General features: G+C 37.1%; 1 protein-coding gene across 10 annotated transcripts in view; it reads left to right on the top strand.

Moving 5' to 3' along the window:
* The window catches only part of CFAP54 (cilia and flagella associated protein 54), a 429,497-nt gene that overhangs the window by 301,756 nt on the left and 111,641 nt on the right, over positions 1-16,100 (top strand). For 9 of the 10 annotated variants that reach the window (XM_037846937.1, XM_037846939.1, XM_037846938.1 and 6 more), the window contains 3 exons: positions 8,651-8,821; positions 9,174-9,279; positions 10,161-10,254. In XM_037846937.1, coding sequence (XP_037702865.1) covers positions 8,651-8,821; positions 9,174-9,279; positions 10,161-10,254 — 371 coding nt within the window. The remainder of the gene's footprint in view (positions 1-8,650; positions 8,822-9,173; positions 9,280-10,160; positions 10,255-16,100) is intronic. The other variant, XM_037846934.1, reaches the window with a different exon arrangement.

Raw genomic sequence — 16,100 nt, 5'->3', positions numbered from 1 at the left:
GGCTCAACTTTAATAAGTCTTACCTTTATGCACGAGCCCCCTCTTTTGAACATAAGGATATTTGTCACCCATTCTTATCAGGAGTTTCAAGAGGGGGAATAGTCCCCTTTTAACTTACAGTTTCACATTCATTAAGGTGTAAATGTTTCATATGTATCTATTCTTATCTTCTCAATAGATTATAAACTTCTCATAGACAGGGACAGTGTTTTAAGTCTCTTTTGTGTCAATGAGAAATCTAGCTCAGTGCAATGAGATAACAGCGATAAACTTTTGGAACAAATGTTATTCAACAAATGCAATTCATTTCTCTTTCACAGAGCAACTGATTACTTCATAGTGAATCTTGGACTTCACTCTTAAAGGAACCTTGTAGTACTGTTTTCAAAATTCAGTTAGAATTATTTGTTTATAATTCCTTATTTTTAGTGGTTTTTTTTTCTTTCCTTTTTGCTTCCAACTTTTAATAGCTGGTGTTCTCACCTAGTCCTAGCACCTGGGCCCTAGCTGCTCTGTTCCCACTCTTGTGTCCTGGGCTTTCTTTTCCAGTCTACTTCTCTGGCACCTGACCCTGATCCCACCACCAGACCCTTTCTCTGTTGCAGAGAATTTTCAGACTTCCTCTGAGGACATGAGCTCTGTCATTACTTGCTCTTTCTCTACAGTGCCCCTATCCCTCCTGCACGACATTGTTTTCTTTTGGTTTTTGGATTGTGCGTTTGTGATGTGAACTCCAAGAATCTGTTTTATTTATTGGAGGTATGGATGGTCTTTACGTATGAATAAAGTATGAAGTTGGTTACAGTAATCACAACGAGTATGACTGTTTGCTTGCCCTGCACTATTGTGCTTTATTCAGTTAATCAGTCATTTGGATTTAAATTATAATCACATAGTCTACTTCAAAATCACTGTACATTTCAGTGACTTTACTGTCCAAAACATCATATAAACACAAATTTTCTTAAACAAAACTATTTTTTCCCTGCTAAATTATTACCTTGCTTCTTTAAATTTATGACAAACTGGTAAATAAGATTTTGGAGAGGAATATGTGTAAAAAATGCATTTTATCTATTTAGGTCACAGTGGATTCAATTTGGTGCATGTATCTTTACAAATGCTTAACATAAATGTGCGGGAATAAAAAATAAGTTTTAACAAATGTGTTAATGAGATTGACATTCATTTTTAAACTCTAGTAACTTGCTTATAAATTTAATAAATATTTCAAGTATATCCTTGTATCTTATAAATGTGGGATTGTTATAAATCTTTGATTTATTATATAACAAAGTGTCTTGAAGGCACAGTGTTTTATATTCCTTCACAGTAGACCAGTAGGCACCTTAAATAATAAATTTCCTATGACAGCATTTTAAATCCTGGGAGGGTGGTGTAACTTCCAAGTGGTGGGAAACCTGTGTACAGGCCTTCCTGTCTTTTTATACCACCACCCTTTGCAAATTCTCTCTAATCATCACAGTTAATTTTACCAGCCTCCTTCAGCTTCCCCTCCCGTTTCAGGTGAGCAGGTATCTCCTTATCCAAATCAAACCTTTTGGCCTGTACTCTGCTCCTACCCTGTTCCCTCCTTTGCCAGGACCTTGCTTCACACTTACTGATGATAACTCAGATATCATCTATCTTTCTTGCTCAATAGATTCTTTTTCCCTTATTTCCTCATTTGAATATGAAACATTCCCTCATTGTAGACATGTTCAAATTTCCACCATTGAAAAACAAACAAACAAAATAAACAAAACAAGTCGACAAACTAATACATCCGCTCTAAGCCTCTCTTACCCTTTCAACCTTCCCTTCCAGCCAGACTTCTTAAGGCTGGATTCTGCTCATTGTTTCTCCTTTACTCCCCTCCCCTTCACTCCTTAACGCCCTTGTTTCTGGATTTTGACCAGAGAAATCACTCTTGTTGAGGTCACCAGGGACTTAATTACAGTGTATACTTTCCTGACCTTGCCTACGTAGAGTCTCTGCAGCATTCGACGTTGCTGACATCAATCGCAACTTCCCAAAATGCTGCTCTCCTAACCTTTGGATTCTCGGACACAACATTCCCAGTTGCCATCTTTGGTTGCCATCTTAATCACCTTTACAAGTTCTTTTTCCTCAGTCTGTTTTAAATAAATGCTCCCTATTTATTTTGACATCAAAGGCTTCCTGTGAGTTGGTCCAGACCTACCTGCCCATCCTCTTACCTTCTCAACCTTCCAGTCCCACTAAATCACTGTAGGTGCTGTGCACTGCCTTTAGACCTTTGCATTTGCTGTTTACCACTTCTTCCTTCTCTTATGCAACCCCCCTCCCCAAATCCAAATGTGCTTCCTCTAACTCAGTTTATTCTTCAGATTTTAGTTAAGCATCACATCCTCTGGGGAGCCTTCCTGACTCCCCTTATCTCCCACAACTACATTAGATATTCACACATACATCCCCTTCCAAGTGATTACTCTTGTCATAACACTTACCACACTGACTCTAAGGACAGATTACTTGTCTGAAGACTCCATTAGAATATAAACTTTTCAACACAATGATTTTATGTCCACAGTGACTGAAATCAACCAACCAACCAACCAACCAATCAAAAATGGTGCATTTGGACTTTATTCCTCCGATGGAATACTATGTAACTACCAATAACAATGTTATAGGATAATTTTTGTATAATGGAAAGATGTTCATACTACCTTGGAAAAATGTACAAAATACAAAATTACAAAGTATTCGTTATATGCATCATGATATCAATGAAAAATAAAGATGATGATGATGAGGATTTATACCAAAATGTTCATAGGGACTTTCTTCACCTGTTGTGATTATGGCCACTGTTTCTTTTCTACTTTTTGTTTATCATTCCTCTTTAAATCTTCCACAAGGATGGCATAACTTTTGCAATAAGAAAAAAAAAAAACTAAGAAATATTCTTTAATCAAGGAACAAACCTATTTTCTCTCAGTTTTTAAGTTTATATTCACATGAAAGTTAAGAGGAGCTAATGAGAACTATGGACCTAGCAACATTTCTGGCACATAGTATGTGCTCAGTAAATGATAGAGCCTTTTCAAATATTTGGAAAAAAGTAATTTATGGGCAGTGCTGTGAAAACAAGACTAACACCTGGGTTAGCAGATGCAAGAAGGCATGTTGGGGAGAGCACATAGCAAGCTGAGTCAATGAGAGTTTGGAGTCTAGAGGGCCTATGCTCGAAGCCTGGTGTTCCCACTTCTCAGTTTGATCTTGGAAATTATTGAAGCTCTTAGACTTTGACTCCTTACCAGAAAAATAGGTATGGGACTGTCTACCTTGTATATGTGGAATAAACAACTGAGATGAAGTTTTTATTGTGTGTAACAATGCCTGGCACATAGCAATCATGCAGTTTATTCCTTGCATCCTACTTTATGTTTATGACTTATTCCTTTATCTTTATTTCTCAAGTTATTATTTATCAACTTTTTCTTATTAATTTAGAAGCTCTATCATACTTCATACTTTTCCTTTCCTTTCCCAGTCTCCATTTTCACACATCTGGTTCCCTAATCTGATAACCAGATCCCCCTGTCTCCTCTCACCACGACACTTTTGCCTGGTTCCTTTATAAACTCTCTTCAATTACATGAGATCTTTAGATGAATTTTACTTTTCTACTTAAACCTCACCTTATAGAAGTCGTCTCTAGAATTTTTTTTCCTTCTCCCTACTCTCTCCAGCTTCTAGATTTTACTGAGCTTATTTCTGATCCGGAATATTTTCAGGTTTTCCTTGGGACTATTTCCTTTCTTTTTAAAGAAACTACTTATTGTTTATATTATCCAATCCCAGACATTCTACCATTATCTATTGTTATGTAGCCATTTCTGGTACAAGGACTGTTATTACTCATCACTTCTTTATCCTTTTCATCTTCCTCATCTATCAGTCTCTTTCTGCTTCATAGGTTGTTGAGTCCTTTTTTTGTTGTTGTTTGTTTGTTTGTTTGAAGGTTTTCCTCAGATGGGGTTCTGGCTCATGGTCTCTCAGATTCCTTGTTTTCTGCAAATACCTTTCTTGCACTCTGACAGGTACATGAGCTATTGATCTGGCTCCATATCAAAATCCTGGGATGTGGCCTCTCAGTATTCAGTAGATGTTATTCCATTGTTCCTACTGAATGTTGCAGATGAGGACTGTGATGCCAGTCTAATTCATTTTTCCTTTTCTTTTGGTAAGAAATTTGTTCTTTCTGTCTGAAGACCTGTCAGATTTTGCCTTTTATTTCTGGAGTTCAGGATTTTTACCGGCATGCATTTGAGTATGTCTTTTCTCTCTTCACTTGCCTAGACCTCAGTAGGCTTTTTCAATCTGCAGTCATGTCTTTTTGCCAGCACAAGGAAATTTTCTTCTTGCTTAATTATTGCCTTGTCACTCTCTCTGCTCCTTCTTATTCTTCAGCAATGCTTATAGCTGGAACAAGCCTACTGAAGTTCAAATCTTAAGCATGTGACTTAAATTCTTTGTACCTTAGTTTCCTCATCTCTAAATTGGGGATAATAATAGCACCTACCTCACTGGGATGTTGAGAAAATTAAGTGAGTTAATTGCATATGGTCCACAGTAAGCACTATTTAAGTGTTGCCTACTATTATTTGTATGTAAGATTTGGATCTGTCTTCCAAGTCTATTAACTTTGCCCTTATAATTTCCATTTATTTATATCTTATCTATGATTCTACTTTACTTGAACTTTCAGACCATTAATTCATCTCTACATTAACCATCTTCTCAAAATCTAACTTTTAAAGTAAAAAATATTTTTTTCAGTTTCAGAATGTCTTTTGTGCTACGTTTATATCTCTATGCATATTCTTATTTTTTAAAATTCCAGTTGTCATCTGACTCTATTTTATTTTACCGATTGTCACCTGTTCTGGGAGTTCTATTCGTTCTTCCTCTTTCTGGCTAACAGCCACCTTGGTGGGCTATTTCACTTTGTCTACTTATTAGGGTTTTGGTCCAGCTGTTGGGTTAACTTCCACAACAGTTAACCTATCGCAGATGGTGGTAGGAATAGCTAGTTCTTTTATGGGCTGGCTCGGTACTAGCCTGCAAGAGTTCAGTTCCCTGTTGAGGCACCAGGAGAAGCTGCAAAGGCCAGCATTCTTATAGCCTCAGGAGTACAGAGGACATAGCCTATCTGTTCAGGTTCCTCACAGCATCTCAGGAACCAAGGAGGCAGCCAGCCAGGGCTGCCCTCCTCTGGATCTCCCAGTCTAATCAAGTTTCAAGTTCTCTCCGAGAGGTTGTCCTGATTTGACCCTGGGCTGTGTGCCTCTGGTTCCCAGGCTGTTGTCCAGCTCAGAAAGCAGAAAACTCCTGCACAAACTCTCTCTTTTCTTACCCATAACCTTCTAGGACCGACCCACCTGCTCCTGCACCATTAGCTGCTCAGCTCAGATGAGGCTGATAGTTGAACTGGAAGGGGAAAGGGAAGGCAACTGGGTTATGGTCAAGCTGTCATCCACCCAGAATCTTTCCCCTTGATGCCCATCTGCTCCTCCTCCTCATTATTATTATTATTAAACATTGTTATTATATGATTATCATTGTCATCAGATGTGACTTATTACTTTAGACAAATAATTTTATCTCTATATTGTTGAGTTTCCTCATTTATGAACTTCAGTTGGCCTAGCTGGCTTCTAGAATTCCTTCCAGCTCTCTGATTCCATGAGAGCTATTTTTCAGCATTTTTAGTTCACAATTCGTTATGTTATTAGGGTATTTGATTTCTACAGGAGCTTAAAGTACAGATTGTGTTAAGTTGTACAGATTGTGCTAAATCAAATGTATTCTCTGCTTTTCTGCCTTACTAATCTTGAAGATGTGTCACCACTCAATGGCAATACTGTTGTTGTTTTTTAGACTCACTTGAAGCTGAACAGCTTGCTTTCTGTTATATTATATTAAATACAGACTTAAAAAACAAAACCAAAAGCAGCTTTTCTGTCAAAACAACGTCAGTTTCACAACTTTTTTTTCTCACAGAGTGGATGTTTATTGGAAAAAGGAACACTTCAATATTATGAAGCACAAAATAATCTGTGACTTGATGCTTTCTCAACAAGTTTTCCTTTATAGTGATAGTATAGATTGCATCATAAGAAGAGAGTCACTTTTTTTTTCTGTTTATGAATGCCTCTGACAGGAAAAAAAAAATATCATGAGGTTATTTTTGTGAAACAAAAATAAACACCCTGGCTATTTAAGATTAGTTTTTCAATTAATTACTGAATCTTGAGCTCTCTTATTAGATGAAAAACTAGGCTACTGATTGTATGATAGGAGTGAATGGAAGTCACTTAAATTTCTTACAATCATTCAATCAGCATGCCTTTATTAAGCACTACTTATGTGCAAGAATGACATTGGAGAGAGGAGATATAATAAGGAGCCAGTCACTATCTCTGCCCTCAAAGAGCCTATTATCTGATTGGGGAGAGAGAGAAAATAGTCAATAATTTCAGTAATAGTTCTTTAATATTCTAACAAAACTCTAGACAATAATTCAAGTATTATTACATATAGATGCGTTAATGATGAGTATATTTGTCATGTATATACTTATATTAATAAACAGCTGCAGTACAACTTGAAACATTAAGCAGAACTTATAAAAATAGGAGATGTTTTGAAATATGAGCTTTTATTGGACAAATGGTATTGCAGCGTATCCTTACTTCCCTTCTTGCCTGGGATCTAATCACTGCTGATAATGCTGGGGTTAAGAGCATGGACTCTAGAGAAGAATCCTGGTTCAGATCCCTGAGCAAGTGATTTAACGTCTCTGTGCTTCAGTTACCTCATCTGTAAATAAGAAAAGTATCAATCTCACTGACTTGTGGGATTAGGCAAGCTGAATGTGTTTAGAAGGGCATTAGCTTGACTAAGAGCTTTGTAGGTTTTAACTATTCTTACTATTCCATTCCTGGCTTCCTTACTGTCCTGGGAGCCCCCTGGAAGCAAGAACTCTAGCTTTCTCCATCTCTGTATCCTCAGCAGTGTACTACCACCCTGCCTGGTCCAGAGTAAGGGCTTAGTAACTTCCTCCTGGATGAAGGAGAGAAGGAGATAGAAGGATATAGAGTTAGAGATAGATATGTAGATACATAGATAGATAGATTGTGTGCTTTCTTCATCCAGCCACTCATATAGCACATTCTTGAACTAAAAATTTACAAAAATTCTAGGTCTCTTGAAAACGCTTTGTGGGGTATAGCATCTTGGGGTCAGAGAATTTCAGAACCTCAAGGGACCTTAGATATTTTCTAGTACTACTGCCTTATTTTTCAGAGGAAAACACCCAAGGCTTGGAGGCATATAGGGACTTGTCCAAAGTCTTGAATGACATGTTAGTGCCAATGACTGGCCAGGACCCAGCACTAGAAGCCTGCGTCTGTATCATTCTGCAATCCTACACTGTCATTCTGTGTATAGTCCTCTATTGTGCTTATTAAACTATCCTGTCAGTGTAGTGCTTTCCACAGCTGTCTTCTACTTCTTCTCCCAGCACTTTTTTCTTTAAAATTACCAAAAGCCAAGGGTATTTATCAGCTGTCAGCCTAGAAATCCATGTTCTTTGGGTAGCACTGCTTGACCTTTCCCAGGTCCTTGTAATCTGCTGCCCAGGTGCCCTCTTCTTCCCTGGCACACAACTGGTCACACAGCATTTTGACTGCCTGTCTGGCTGTTTATATTCCCAATTAAACACTAAGCTCCACGACCTTGCTCTTAAAAGACAATGTAGGGTGGTAGTGTAAGGCCTGGGCCCTGGGGCAAGATTGCTGAGGTTCAAATCATAGCCCTGCCACTTGTTAGCCACATGATCTTGATTAATGATAATGGTATGCATTCAGAGTTGTATGATTATGTGAGAAAATATGTGTTAAGTATTTGGGATGGAGACTGACAGGTAGGAAGCCCTCAGTAAATCTTAACTGTTATTAGTCTCCTTTCTCATTTTTATCCAGTGCCTAGAAAAGCACTTGGCCCTCATTAAGGACTCAGCAAATATTTGTGGAATGAATTAATGTCTGTCTGTCTTTGAGGCTACACAGAATAATTCTAATGTCTCTTTCACACAACAGTCCTTCATGTATGATAAGTGACAATGAGGCCATAAAAGAAGTATGCTTGTGGTCCTTGTCCATAATGTATTTGCCATCTAGTTGAAATGACAAGCAAATGCATAGTAAGCAACCACGATAGTGTGGAATAGAAAGAAAATAATGGGCTTTTGTTATATGCAAATTTTATTGGTAATAACAAAAAACACTCAGATTTTTCCGGGAGAACATGATGGTTGCTTTGTGGAGCATCATGCAATGTTAGAACCAAAAGATACTTTGGAGGTATCCTTCATTTTAAAAATGAGAAAACATGGTGGAAATTTATCAATGATAAGGTTGCAAAGGGCTTTTGTTGTAGTTCATCGAAATATGGGATATTGTGTTTCTTTCAAAAATTTTTAGATGCTAAAAGCTATAAAGACCACCAGAGCTCCTAACAGAAGCCATTACTGTGAAAGAAGTCTTGCTTGAAGGCTTTTTATGAATGCTGTATACTTTATTACTCTTCCTCCATCCAGCTGTTTTTCTTTTAGGACATACAGTGGCAAAGCAAATATATTATACCATTAAAAAGAAGGACTCCTCAAAGTGGTTACCTGCTCTGCACCTCTTTGAAATGGCATTGGAGCTTTGTAAGTTATCAGCAACAGAAGAGCATGAGGTGGAAGCTGAAATTCTTTTTCTAAAAGGTATTTGAGGTCAAAACTATGATAAAGTTTGTGAAATTTTTTTCTAGTAACAATGAGCTTCTTGAAAATCTGGTCATGCACTATAGAAAAAAAAATACAGATTTTACAAAGGGCCAGGTGATGACCAACTCAGTTTTAGGAAAAAGAACCCTGCTTGTTTTAAGTCCTCAAGAATCCTGGAGGAGGAGGCAATAGGTCTTTCTCCATTGACTTACTTTCCAGCGGGAAAAACAAACAAAAGGATAGCACATCAATTTCCTAAATTTCAGCATGAACTATTTGTTCCTAAGTTCTAAATGATAGAAAGAGGGAAAACCCACCTTTGTATAACTTTATCTTTTTCTTCTTCCAGGCAAAGTAGAACGTCAAATATTGACGGAAAAGAAGTCTCCGAGCTCACAACTTGAGAGTTTATTTGATGCTATACAGCTAAGCCTGAGAAATGATCAAAACTCAGGGTAAAGAAGAAGTAAAAATATCTTCCCATTGTTGTAGCAATATGTGTATTTTTGGTTTTAGCCCCATGTTCTGGTACTACTTTGAATACTCAAGGCTGGGATGACTGGGAGTTCTCTTCACGTCAGGTTTACTGACTTACCTCTCAAGCTTGTTGCTCTTGGCTCTGACCCAGGGCCTCATTTGTGATCATGGTTGATGACGGCCATTATCACGGTGCCGTGCTGGACTGTGAATCACCTCTAGGCTGTAACCACATCTCCTGTCAGTCCCAGGATTGAAGGGGCCTCCCCTGGATGTGAAATTGTATCTGGGAGGGATTTATGTGGCTCTTTGCTCATGTCAGCAGCACCAAGGTTGGCCAACTTAATTCTGTATAAAAATCACCTCCAGATTAAGAGTAAGCCATCATCCTTATTCCTGAGGTGGTGAAAAATGGCCCTGCCTGATAGGCTTGCGAGTGACTACACAGACCTTACCCATGCCAAGCCACTGCTTTCTGTATAACCTTCTGCTTCTCTTCTTTCAAATGCTGTAGAAGGGTAGAGAAAGGCTCAATTTTCAAGGTGTGTTCTTCCAGTCCTGACTGTCACTTTTTTAGTGCCTTGTGTCCTATATTCCATAATGGTTTTGTTGCTGGGCTGCACAGCGGTCATAGCACAGGACAAGGTAGAATGCTCAACTCTCTGGATGAGCTCCCAATTTCAGTAAGGAAGAAGATGCCGGTGCTGATGGTCAAAGGTGCTGTGAAAAGAGGGTGTGAGGTTGGGACAGATGCTGGTTTTGTCTATATTTGCCTTTCATCTCAGAAATTGTCAGCAAATGATGCAATATGACTATGAGTGGTTAAGCTGTTAATAAATACAATGCTATATCATTTTAGGTTGATAAGAGACTCCTACCTAGAAATGGCCCTATTATATTTTTATCTGAGGAAGTCACAGTGCAAATCTTCAACAATATCACTACCATCGAAGGTAATAAACTGTTCTATTAGAAACTGCAAGTTAATTGCCTTTGAGCTCATTTCAGTGGCATTGGGCTATTGAAATAATGAGACTGAATTTCCTGGCTGACTAACAGAAATTAATTTCATTATTTTACAGTCACACTTATACTTAGATACTTCTTTGGATATTTTATGTAGTACTCTGGAAATAGATTTCATGTGGACATTTTTGCCTGTTAAACTGTTATCCATGAAATGTATGTGTATGTATATATTCAACCAATGGGTCACTGGTGTCAGTTAGGAAATAGAAAGAGATGATATATTGGCTAAGCAGATTGACAAATAAAGTTCTTAATACTCATATGGGCAATAAACCAGTCACCTCGTGATATAGGTATTTATTCATTCATTCATCACGTATCTATTGAACACCAACTCTACTGACCCAGGCACTATTCTAGTAGAAGGTAATACAGCAGTGTCCAAGACAGACTCAGTCCCTGTTCTCCTGGAACTTACCTCTCAGTAGAAGAAGGCAGACAATAAACCGGTATAGGAGGAAAGGCCAGAGGGAACAAGGAGAAAGAGGAGAAGAGAGTGTGGAGATCACCTAGGCCAGTGAAATTCAGGGTTAGAGAATAACTTGGGCCGATGGGAATGTGAACGATTGTGGTGGGAAAAGGTGACATTCAAGGTGAGACCTGATGGGTGAGGAGGGAGACATGCAAAGACCTATAGAGGTGTGACCCAGAGCAGGGCTTCTTGAATGAAGGGGCAGAAAAATGCAGATTCTGACTCTGTAATCCAGATGGGGTTGAGATTCAGTGCTTCTCAGATGTTCCCAGGGCTGTTGCTGCTGCTGTTCTGTGGCTCATATGAGTACAAGTTATCTAGACTGAGGAGGATCTGAGAGGCAGCCGTAAGCTGTGTGGGTTTGAGAAGTATAAGCTCAATTACTGTTTTTTTTCTTTTTAAATTTCAGTAGGCTTTTATATTTCATCCTATCTGAATAATTCTTTGATTCCTGCCCCCTCCAAGAGGCTTTTTTAGAATGTTTTTTGGCATCAAATTTCTAATTTTTGAGAGAGGATACACATGATTTAAAATCTTACACAAATAGACCTCCAGTCAATTGAATTATTCATATGGTAGCTGTCTTAGGTGGATAGCAGCTATTATTTTTAATCTAAATAATTATGAACTAGAAAAACTTCTTTTTTTGTAGTGTGATAAACATATTTATTTTCAGTAAAAGAAAAAAAACTTCGATTCCATAGCAAGTGGCCATGCAAGTTAATTAATACAATACGAAGATAATAATATATCACCCTTTTAACTTTACTATACAGGAGATGTGTTTATAATTAAGAGCTTCAACAAATTAGGATTTGAATGAAAGGAATAGTATAATTCCAAACAATATGATCATTATTTTCTTTATCTCTTGACACTGTATAAATATTTTAGCAAGTCATACTGTTACAAAAAGCCCAGAAAACATCCAAAAAGAAATGAAAAAAATTCATCCTTACACATTCAGATCATTAAAATATAGCATTTAAAATTTGTCCAAATAAAGGCAATACATCATAAATCCTTAAAAGAAAGCACCATCCTTTCGCTTTTGTGGGAATTCCGTATAGCAGAGTGGGTTTGGAACCTAACTTCATTGCAGCCTTAGAAAGTCTGTGTGGCTTTTCCAAGCCTGCAAAATGGAGATCATGATATGACCTCTTAGAGTGGCTAGAATTGAGCAAGATAATTGGCCTGCCACGTAATAAGTACTCAAAAAATGCAACCCTATTATCTTTATTTAACCTTGGCTAAATATCTGCATTCTTTCTAAAGTATCTCGTACATAGTAGAAATAATTATTTAAGTTGAATTGACTAATTCTTGAACATTAATTTATTCATTAATTAACCAAACACTTATTGAGTGCTTCAAGTGTGCTAGGCACATCACTCTCTTCTCTTAAAAGCACAGTCTAGCAAGGGAGAGAACCATATTGCAGTGTGATGACTAAAATCAGGGGACCAATCAAAGTAGGGACTAATTCTGCTTTGGGTCAGTGCTGAAGAAGGCTTCACAGATGAAGTGAATTTTGAAGGACCTGTGTAGGAGTTTTCCAAGCAGTTAAGTGAGAGAAGGACAGTCCAAAAAGAGGTATCAGCATGTATACATTTTAAAAGCACATTTTTTGAGGTAAAATGTCCTTACCATGAAATTCACCCATTTTAAGTGTACGATTCATACAGAGTTGTGCAACTATCACCAGGATCCAGTTTTAAAACATCTCCTAAAGAGATCCTTTGTGCTCCTTTGTAGTTACTCTCCATTCCCACCCTCAGCCCCAGGGAGCCACTAATCCGTTTTTTGTCTCTATAGTGTTGCCTTTTCTGGACATTTAATATAAATGGAGTCATATACTATGTAGTCTTTGCATCTGCTTCTTTCACTTAGTATAATGTTTATGAGATTCATCCATTTTGTAGCATATATTAGTATTTCTTTCTTTTTTATTGTTAAATAGTATCCTATTATACGGGTATAGCATGTTTTCTTTATCCATTCAAGAGTTGGTGGACATGTGAATTGTTTCCACTCTTTGTCTATTATGAATAATGCTGACTGAAAATTTATATACAATTTATATTTTCCACTGGACAAGTGTTTTCATTTCTCTTGGGTATATACCTAAGAGTGCAATTGCTTGGTAATATGGTAACTCTACATTTAACATTTTTAAGCTCTGACCCAATGTTTTCCAAAGTGGCTGCACCATTTTACGTTCCTCACAGCAGTATGTGAAAGTTCCAATTTCTCCACATCCTCATCAACACCCTTTGTTAGCTATATTTTTGCATATAGTCATCCTAGTGGGTGTAAAGTGGTATCTTGTTTTGATTTGCATTTCCCTCATAGCTAATGATGCCGAGAACTTTTCATGTGCTTATTGGCCATTTGTGTATCTTCTTTGGAGAAATGTCTATTCAGATAATTTGCCTATTTTAAAAATTGAGTTATTTGTCTTTTTATCATTGAGTTGTAGGAGATTTTAAAAATTTATTCTAGGTACAAGTTGCTTGTCAGATATATGGGTTGCAAACATTTTCTCCCATTCTATGGATTGTCTCTTCACTTTGAAGCACAAAAGTTTTAAATATTAATGTAGTCCAATGAATCATTTGTTTCTTTTATAGATTGTGGTTTTAATGTCATTTCTAAGAACTCCTTGCCTAACCACAGGTGTTGAAGATTTTCTCATATGTTTTCTTTGGGCTTTCTGGTTTTAGCTTTTATATTTAAGTTTATGTTATACTTTGAATTAATATTTGGGTAGGACATGAGGTAAGGGTCTAAGTTCATCCTTTTATACTTAAACACCCAGTTGCTCATGCACCATTTATTGAAAAGACTATTGTTTCCTTATTGAATTGCCTTGGCATCTTTGTCAAAAAAATCAACTGCAAAGTAGTTATTTTAGATTATTTGTTTTTCTTAATCCTTTACTTTGTTTTGTTTGAAATGTTTTTTTTTTTAATTTTTTGATATATAAAGTTAAAAAAAAGAAAAAAGAAGAAAACTTAATTGATCGTACTTATGTTTATTCCTGGACTCTCAATTTTGTTTCATTGATCTGTATATCTACTTTTACATGAATATCACAGTGTCTTGATTAGTATAACTTTATAGTAAGTTTGGAAATTGGAAAGCACATGTCCTCCAATCATGTTCTTCCTTTACAAAATTGTTTTGAATACTTTAAGTCCTTTGCATTTTCATATAAATTATAGGACCAACATCAATTTCTGCAAAAAAAAAATGCTTGGTCTATTTTGATTGGGATTAGGTTGAATTTATAGATCAATCTGGGGAGAATTGCCCTCTTAACTTCATAAAGTTTTTCAACACATGAATGTAGACAGTCTCTTTATTTATTTAGACCTTACTTTATTTCCCTCAGCAATGGTATGCACTTTTCAGTGTACAAGCCTTGTACTTCTTTTGTTAAATATGTTCTATTTTGGGTGGATTATTTTCTTAATTTCATTTGCAGATTATTCATTGCTAGTTCATACAGAGAAATGCAATTGATTTGTGTATATTGCATTTTGTGTCCCATGACCTTGTAAAACTTATTAGTTCTAGTAGTTTGCATGTCTATTTCTTAGGATTTTCTATATATAAGATTATATCTTCTTCAAATGAAGACAATTTTACTTCATTTTTTTTATTAAATTCAGTTTTATTGAGATACATTCACACACCATACAATCATCCATGGTATACAATCAGCTGTCCACAGTATGATAACATAGTTATGCTTTCACCACCACAATCTATCTGTGAACATTTTCCTTACATCAGAAAGAACCAGAACAAGAATAAAAAATAAAAGTGAAAAAAGAACACCCAAATCATCCCCCATCCCACCCCATTTGTCCTTTAGCTTTTATCCCCATTTTTCTACTCATCCATACACTAGATAAAGGGGGTGTGATCCACAAGGTCTTCACAATCACACTGTCAACCCTTGTAATCTATATTATTATATAATTGTTTTCAGGAGTCCAGACTGCTGGGTTGGAGTTTGGTAGTTTCAGGTATTTACTTCTAGCTATTCCAATACATTAAAACCTGAGAGGTGTTATCTATATAGTGCATAAGAATGTCCACCAGAGTGACCTCTCGACTCCATTTGAAATCTCTCAGCCACTGAAACTATTTCGTCTCATTTTGCATCCCCCTTTTGGTCAAGAAGATACTCTCAGTCCCACGATGCCGGGTCCAGATTCATCCCTGGGAGTCATATTCTGTGTTGCCAGGGAGATTTACAACTCTGGGAGTCGGGTCCCACGTAGGGGGGAGGGCAGCAAGTTCACCTGTCGAGGTAGCTCAGTTAGAGAGAGAGAGAGGGCCACATCTGAGCAACAAAGAGGTACTCAGAGGGAGACTCTTAGGCACAATTATATGCAAGTTTAGCCTCTCCTTTGCAGTAACAAGCTTCATAAGGGCATCTCCCATGATCGAGGGCTCAGCACATCAAACTGCCAGTCCCAGTGTTTGTGAAAACATCAACACCAGTCCAGGTGAGGAAGTCCAACACTTCCGCACCTTCCCCCAGATCCTTGGGGCTGGGGAGGGGGAGGCTGAATTTTACTTCATTTTGAATCTAGATGGCTTTTATTTATTTTTCTTGCTGGCTTGCACTGGCTAGAACCTCCTGTACAATGTTAACAAGAATTGACAAGAGTAGACATCTTTGTCTTATTCCAGATCTGAGTGAAAAAGCATTCAGTCTTTCGCTATTAAGAATGATTTAGCTTGAGTTTTGATAGCTTTCTTTTATCAGTTTGAGGAAATTCCCTTTTACTCTTAGTTTGTCAGAAGTTTTTATCATAAATGGATGTTGCTTTTGTCAAATGCTTTTACTCCTTCTATTGAGATGATCATGTGGGGTTTTCTTTTATTCCATTAAGAACTATATTACATCAATTGATTTTCCAATGTTAAACTAATCTCATGTTCCTAGAATAAACCTCACGTGGTCATGCTGTAGAATCCTTTTTATGTATTGCTGGATTTGTTTTGCTGATATTTTGTTGAGGTTTTTTTGTTTGTTTGTTTGTTTTTTCCATCCATATTCATGAGAGATATTGGTCTGTAGTTTTCTTTCCTTGTGCTGTCTTGTCTGGCTTTAATATCAGGGCAGTACTGGCCTCATAAAATGAATTGGGAAGTATTCCTTCCTCCTCTACTATTTTGGAAGTATTTATGAAGGATTGGTGTTATTTCCTCTTTAAAATGTTTGCTAGAATTCACCAGTGAAGCCTTAGACTGGCCTTACATTGTAGGAAGATTTTAAAT

The sequence above is a fragment of the Choloepus didactylus genome, chromosome 8 (assembly GCF_015220235.1).
Source record: "Choloepus didactylus isolate mChoDid1 chromosome 8, mChoDid1.pri, whole genome shotgun sequence".
NCBI classification, from domain to species: domain Eukaryota; kingdom Metazoa; phylum Chordata; class Mammalia; order Pilosa; family Megalonychidae; genus Choloepus; species Choloepus didactylus.
Note: the sequence above shows the minus strand (reverse complement) of the source record. Positions and strands in the feature narration are given on the sequence as shown.